The 7,045-nt window shown below is 41.8% G+C and overlaps 1 protein-coding gene across 1 annotated transcript; it reads left to right on the top strand.

Moving 5' to 3' along the window:
* Positions 1-890: 890 nt before the first annotated feature.
* Positions 891-1,814, top strand: LOC102968279 (olfactory receptor 1052-like). The gene has a single exon (XM_007085465.1). The coding sequence runs from the start codon at positions 891-893 to the stop codon at positions 1,812-1,814; it is 924 nt and encodes a 307-aa protein (XP_007085527.1).
* Positions 1,815-7,045: the final 5,231 nt, after the last annotated feature.

Raw genomic sequence — 7,045 nt, 5'->3', positions numbered from 1 at the left:
TGTGACCTGGTCCTTTGCTCAGATGGATCTGACCGGCAAATCTTTGTGGAATTCATAGTTAGTTTTGCACAGCTGCATTATTTTTGCCCCATGCATGGTTAAAGGAATCAGTAAAGTGATGATCAGCCAGGAGCTGCCTGAATCCTTTGGTTGCTCTTTCACAGGATCCAAATGGTACCTTCAGACTTGAATTAGGTTTCTGAGGGTCATTTAGAAACATTCCAATTCTGCAACAATCTATTGGTGAAGAATTGATCAAGGTCCCAGAAAACCCTCTTCTGATCAAACAGAATTGTAAGTATTGATGACTTCCACTGTTTCAGAAATAATGTCACAAAAACTGAAGAAGGAGACTTGTCTGTCAAGATGAAGTCAGTTGACATGTGTATCCTCTTGTTACTTTATCTGCAATAATTCCTTGGGCTTGATTTGGAAAAGTGGAGGAGAGTGAGATGGAATTCCTTACCTCCAAATTTTCTTAGTTTGTAGCCCTGTATCAGTGAAGAACATCTCTTGATGACACCTGTTTTCTTTCTCCCTCCCTCATTCATTGCTTCAACAAATATTAAGTGCTTTTTGCATCCTAGACCTTTATTCTCTTCCTTATCTGTGTTCTTTTTACTTTCTGAATTTTCTTTACTTATTTTTCTCCTTCCCCTTTTTTCCTCCCATCTTTACTGTCTCAATATTATGTTTGAGAAATAGTGATACTATTTGGGAAGGCATTTAATGTGAGAATATAGATGAGGGGAAGGGTTAGAGAGTGTTGTGGATTTATGGGTTTTGAATGGGACGGTGTTATCCATATCATCTAGTTTCCCATTATTTCCTCACTTAAAGCATGTCTAAAGAGCTCTTAACTAGTCAAGAATAATACCCAGCTTGGGTTGATGGAGAATTCATCCATGGTGACGGACTTCATTCTTCTTGGCTTGACAGACAACCCTCAGCTTGGAGTCCTGCTATTTGGAGTCTTACTTATTGTTTATACTGTCACTATGTTGGGGAATCTAGGCCTGGTGATCCTGATCAGAGTCAGTCCCTGCCTTCATACTCCCATGTACTTTTTTCTCTCTAATCTGTCCCTTCTTGATGTCTGTTTCTCTTCCATCACGATCCCAAAGACTTTAGCAAATTTGCTATCTAAGTTGCAGGCTGTTTCTTTCCTTGGATGTGTGACTCAAATGGGCTTGTTCATCATCTTTGCCTCTGCTGAATGCAATCTTTTGGCTTCCATGGCCTATGACCGATACACTGCCATCTGTCACCCATTGCTCTACCATGTCACGATGTCTAGAGTCCGTTGTCTCCTCTTGGTAGCAGGATGCTACTTTGGGGGGTTAGTTAACATGGTTTCTGTGACAGCTTCCATCACACAACTGTCATTCTGCCAACCACGTGTCCTTCCCCACTTCTTCTGTGACATCCCTCCACTGTTGGCACTGGCTTGCTCAGACCCCTGGATCACGCAGATACTGGTTGTTGGCTGTGGGGGATTCACCCTGGTCACCTCCATTGTGGTGATCCTTGTCTCCTACATGTCTGTCCTAATGACTATCCTGGGAATTCCTTCAGCTTCCAGCAAACAAAAAGCTTTCTCTACCTGTGCTTCCCACATGACTGCTGTTGGCCTGTACTATGGAACAACTATGTACACTTACTTGCAGCCCTCACAACGTGGATCCCAAGCAGGAAATCAGATGGTTTCAGTGTTTTATACAATGGTGATCCCCATGTTAAATCCTCTCATCTACAGCTTGAGAAACCAGGAAGTAAAAGCTGCCTTATGGAAAATATTGAAGCAGAGTCCCTAATCTTCCATTCTGTGTCTCAAGAATGTAATATGTTCTATGAAGATTTGCCTACAGTTCTATTCATAGTGTTTTCCTCGCATGCAAATAAAGCCTTTTTAAGAACAATTGAATTGCTCTGGCTAAGTGTTTAGAAGTAGTTGTTTAGATAAACAGCAACACAATAGGAAATTAAGTGGAGAAAATAATGTGTATTGTCCGAAGCAACTGTCTGATAAGAAACATTTTAAGAGGGAAATATGTATGTAGGTATGAATATGTCAATCTGAGTTGTAAACTGGTATACAACACTAGTCAAAAGTTAAAATAATTCCATGATAATAAGGTTAAAAAACAGCGTAATTTGACTATAAGTTATAGAAGGGAGCATGAAAGGCAACCAAGATGCAAAAGTCTTTGCTTTACCATTCATGGGTTTATATGGAGGGTTTACTTGGTATCCCTTAGGCTGAATTAAATTCAGGCCATATTTTTCAAAAGGACTCAGAGGACTCCTAGATGTGTGTTCTTCAAATGCTGTGTACCATCAGTGCCACTGTGAGGCTATAAAATGTGAGCCTATATATGAATTCACATGTGCAATTATTGAGATTTATAAGGGTAAATCTTTTTTTAAATTTTTTTAATGTTTATTTATTTTGAGAGAGAGAGAGAGAGAGAGAGACAGAGCTAGAGTGGGGGAGGGCAGAGAGAGATGAGGGACACACAGATTTCAAAGCAGGCTCTAGGCTCTGAGCTGTCAGCTCTGAGCTGTCAGCACAGAGCTGGACCTGGGGCTCGAACCCAGGAACCGTGAGATTTGACCTGAGCCGAAGTAGGAAGCTTAACTGCCTGAGCCACCCAGGCACCCCTATAAGGGTAAATGTTAAAGATAGTAATACTCAGACAAACAAGAGACTAGGTTTGCTAATTAGAGTAGGATTTGAAAGATTCTTTGTAAGGGACAATGGACCATTGATTAGTGGGAATTCTAGGCCTGAATTACAGCAGTGATTTCTTTTGTATGTAAATACTAAGAGGACTATTTGTATGCAAATTATAAATGAGCCAAGCCTGAACATACTTCCAACAGACAACACAAGTGTGAATAGAACCTGAATTAATTTATTAGTCAGTCCATGGCTAGCCCTCAGAATTTGAAAAGATGCATGAAATTTGTAGATATTACTATCTTGTCTAAATATATTGAACAACAGGCTGTCTATAAAAGCATATCATCCTATACCTGAAGACTATGAAAACTTAGTATCTTTTATAGTTGAGGAAACCAAGTCCTGGAGAAGAGAAAGTGACCAAGATCAAACAGCTAGTTAGGGGGAAACAATCAAATTGGTTCAAGCTGCAAGAAAAAATGGAAAGAAGTATTTATTTATATCTAGGTAAGACACAATTTGGGGGCCCTTAGATGGTTCTGTTTCTGCCTCTATTCCCCCAAACTTTCTAGCCTTAGTAGCCATCTGCCAAAGACTCCTAAGCCCCAGTTGTGATGAAGCGTGGTTTACTTGGTAACCACGTGAAAACCAACCCCCTTAGAGTTCCAGATCCTTATATATCCAGCTATACCGGCTGGAACCTCTGCTTGAAAGTTCCTTGGGCACTTCAGACTTAATGTTCAAAACTGAACTCTTCTAAACCTGCTCCTCCTTTTCCCCTGCCCCCTATGTAAATAAATGGCACAACCGGTTTCTTAAGCCCAAAAGCTAAAGTTAGTCATTGACATTTTCCTTCCCCTCAACTCCCTACATTCAATAAATTACCAAATCCTGCCAATTCTACTTCCCAAGAGCCTTTTGAAGTAGTTTCTTCCTCACTGCCACGGGCACTGTCCCAGATCGCGATATGCACTCCTTTCTTGCCTAGATTAGCAAAATAATCTTTTATCCCTTCTCTCTGAATCCACCCTTGATCCTACTAAATCTACTTTTCACATAACAACCACAGTAGTTTAAATGTAAATCCAACCAGATCAGCCTTCTCCTACTCTCCACAATGCTTACAACTCTTCCAATGCTCTTTTTGTCTAGAAGATAAATGCCAAACTCTTATGTTTGACATGTAAAGCTTTCCATATCCTGTCTGTCCAAGTCCTATCCATTTTATAAAGTCCAAACTTAAATCCCATCTTTTTTCTGGATAGCTTTTCCTGATTTTTCAGATGGAAGTCAGGATTCATACCCTGTTTTCTCATTGTACTTTGCACCTCTATTGTAACATTATGACGCTTGGCCTTATGATGAAATCCTCTGCATTTTTTTCAGAATTTATGTTTTGTTCACATACACTGAAACCTTTCCAAAGGATGGAGACATATTTGGTTACTTTTTCATCTCCCACCCTGGGTCTAGCATAGAGCCTATTACCAAGAAAGACCCAAAAAAACATTGGCAGAGTTAAAATTCATTCATAACTAGCCTTTTTACCTGTTTATTTCATGTTTCCATCAGGTATTCTTATATCCTATTGTGTAATGGAAGAAAAGTAGAAAATTTACCTCCTGGGGCATGAGCTTCTAGCCAAATCTCCTGGTTTTGTAGATGTTTCTTGTTGACATTCACCCCATAATAGCGATCCTGAATCTCATCTACATTGTCCTTATCTTTCAGCTCTATACACCCAGGTGCTTGCCCTCCAAACCCTTGTCCTCCCTGGATTTCTGTCCTTCTCTGGCCATGGGTCCAACCAAACACATGGCAGATGCTTTCTGGAAGAAAGATAATCCTCTTTGTAGGGTTCAAGGTTAAAGAGCCTCAATCAGAAATCAGAGGTAGAAGGGCTCATAGAGATCATTGCGAATGATGGGTTTTAATTTTTTAAACACTGTAATTATTTCTTTAAGTTAAATCCAATAAAAGAACAAAAATATATAAAACATCAAAGTGAGTGGGACAGCTTTAGCTGGAACCAGAGTGAGACTCCTATAGCCCCACTGTCAAGCACTGACCTCTCCCGCTATGAAGCGCCTCTCTAGAAACTCAACCACAGTTTGGAAACACTAGGTTAATCAAAACTGCTCTTTTCACATATGAGGAAATAGTGTCCCCAAGGGAAATCAACATTCTGGAAATCACCCACCTAGTCAATGGCAGAGGTAGATTTAGAATTCAGGTCTCCTGATTCATACCCCAGAATATAATGTACTATCACATTTTCATAGGCCTCTCTCATGATATGAGATACTTAACACAGCTGGGAGGGTGGGATGAAATGGGCCTCATTAGACGAGACTGAACTGCACACATTGACTTAGTATCTATCTCCTTGGCACATAGCAAAGTCTCCTACCCTCTAAACAGCTCCAGCAAGACTAGAGACAGCTACAACCTCATCATCTTTCACAATTTCCATGTGAGAAGTGGTGGATCTCAGGAGATACCAAAATACTTCAGCGATGGACAGTCCTTGCAGTCAGCACTGGCCAAATAATTTGTTGACCCAGTACAAAATGTAAATGTGAAGTCCCGTATACAAAAAGCAAAAAGATGCCATTAAACACCCTCAAATATAAAGGTTTTCATTTCTACTGCAGTCTCTCTTTCAATCTGTCATGGTGCTTTAAATTTGCGATTTAGGGGCGCCTGGGTGGCTCAGTCGGTTAAGCCTCTGACTTCGGCTCAGGTCATGATCTCGCAGCTCGTGAAGTTTGAGCCCCGCATTGGGCTCTGTGCTGACAGCTCAGAGCCTGAAGCCTGCTTCAGATTCTGTGTCTACCTCTCCCTCTGCCCCTCCCCTGCTCACACTCTGTCTCTCTGTCTCTCTCAAAAATAAATAAACATTAAAAATACATTTATGATTTAGTATCACACACTCAAAGGCACAGGGATACCTGTAGGGCAAGGGCAACCACACACAGGTTCCTAGTGACTCGACCCTATGACTCAATGCACGTGTGTATGGTCCCCTGGCCAGTTTCCTCCTCCCGAAAACTGCCAGACAGATGCATTTTACCCTGGTCAAGAGTAAGTCGAGCCGGGCATATCCCCTTCCCATTGGCCAGCTGCTCCAACCCATGGTGGACAGGTGGCGACCACAGGTAGTGCAACCTCTGCACCAGGATGCACTAGGTACCTGGATCAGGGTGGGCAATGAACCCTGCTGAGTCATCTGCCAAATGTACCATGGCACTACTACCCTGGGGCCAGGATGGCTATTACCAAAACCAACCCTGAGACGTTGCAGGACATATATGCCTAACCCTAATCCTTCCAAGGCTCTTGCCCAGGCCCCTGAGAGTGAAGGCTTGCAGCTGTCACCGGGTTTGACAGAGAGAAAAAGGCTGGGTTGGGTACTGGGTATAAAGGGGCAAGGAAGTGGGTAGCTGAGAACTGTCTCAGGGAGGTGGAGAGGCAGTGAAAGATGTCTCTGTGCTAGCAGACTCTCCAAGCTCCCAGTGCATACTCAATTGGCCCATCACACTTTGGATTTCACTTACAAAGCACAAATTCAAATTATTAAAAGTTTAACACAGTAACGTTAAACCCCAGGTGCAAGGACCTTCTGAACTCGGGCCCTGTACCACTGCAGAATTCACATGTCCATGAAGCCAGTTCTGCTTAGAGAGAGGGATTTCTTTTACCTTTATCAAGCAGTATAGTGTAGTGGTTAAGGATACGACCTCTGAATGAGACTGCCAGACTTTGAGACCCATCTCCCTCACTTCTTAACTCTTTGACCTTAGACAAGTTACTTTTCTATGTCTCACTTTCTTCAACTGTACAATAGGAATGGTAAGATGATCTATCTTACAAGGTTGCTGTGAAGTTTTTATGAGGTGATGCATGCACATTGGTTAGAATGGTGTTCAGACATAGTATATACTCAATAGATCTTTTTATTATCATTTTTTTGCTTCTAGGATTCCACATTTTTCAGATATCCAATACAGGCATTAGGTTTTGTTTGCTCTGGATCTGCTGAAGGCCTGTGTTCCAAATGGTATTTACCCAGCTTACACTGCATATAATCAGATTGGATTCTCCAGTGTCCTCTCTGGCTTGAGGGGAACTCCACCAGATCTGTACAAACTGAGTGACCCCCGGTCAGTTGTCACTGGTACAATTTAGAGTTTTTACTTCCACAGAAGCAGGACCCATCAAAGTTGGTGTTAGGCCTTACTCAGCTTGGTCTCGGGACTATCAAATTCAGCCTTGGGGACCTCGCATACAGTTCTGCTGCCTCTCCAATAGGCTTTCAAGAAGAGGTTATCTTCATTATCTTATAAATAGTCATTCCTGGTT

Source organism: Panthera tigris, chromosome X (assembly GCF_018350195.1).
Source record: "Panthera tigris isolate Pti1 chromosome X, P.tigris_Pti1_mat1.1, whole genome shotgun sequence".
Classification (NCBI taxonomy): Eukaryota; Metazoa; Chordata; class Mammalia; order Carnivora; family Felidae; genus Panthera; species Panthera tigris.
The sequence above is the reverse complement of the archived record's forward strand: the minus strand, read 5'-3'. Positions and strand labels throughout refer to the sequence as shown.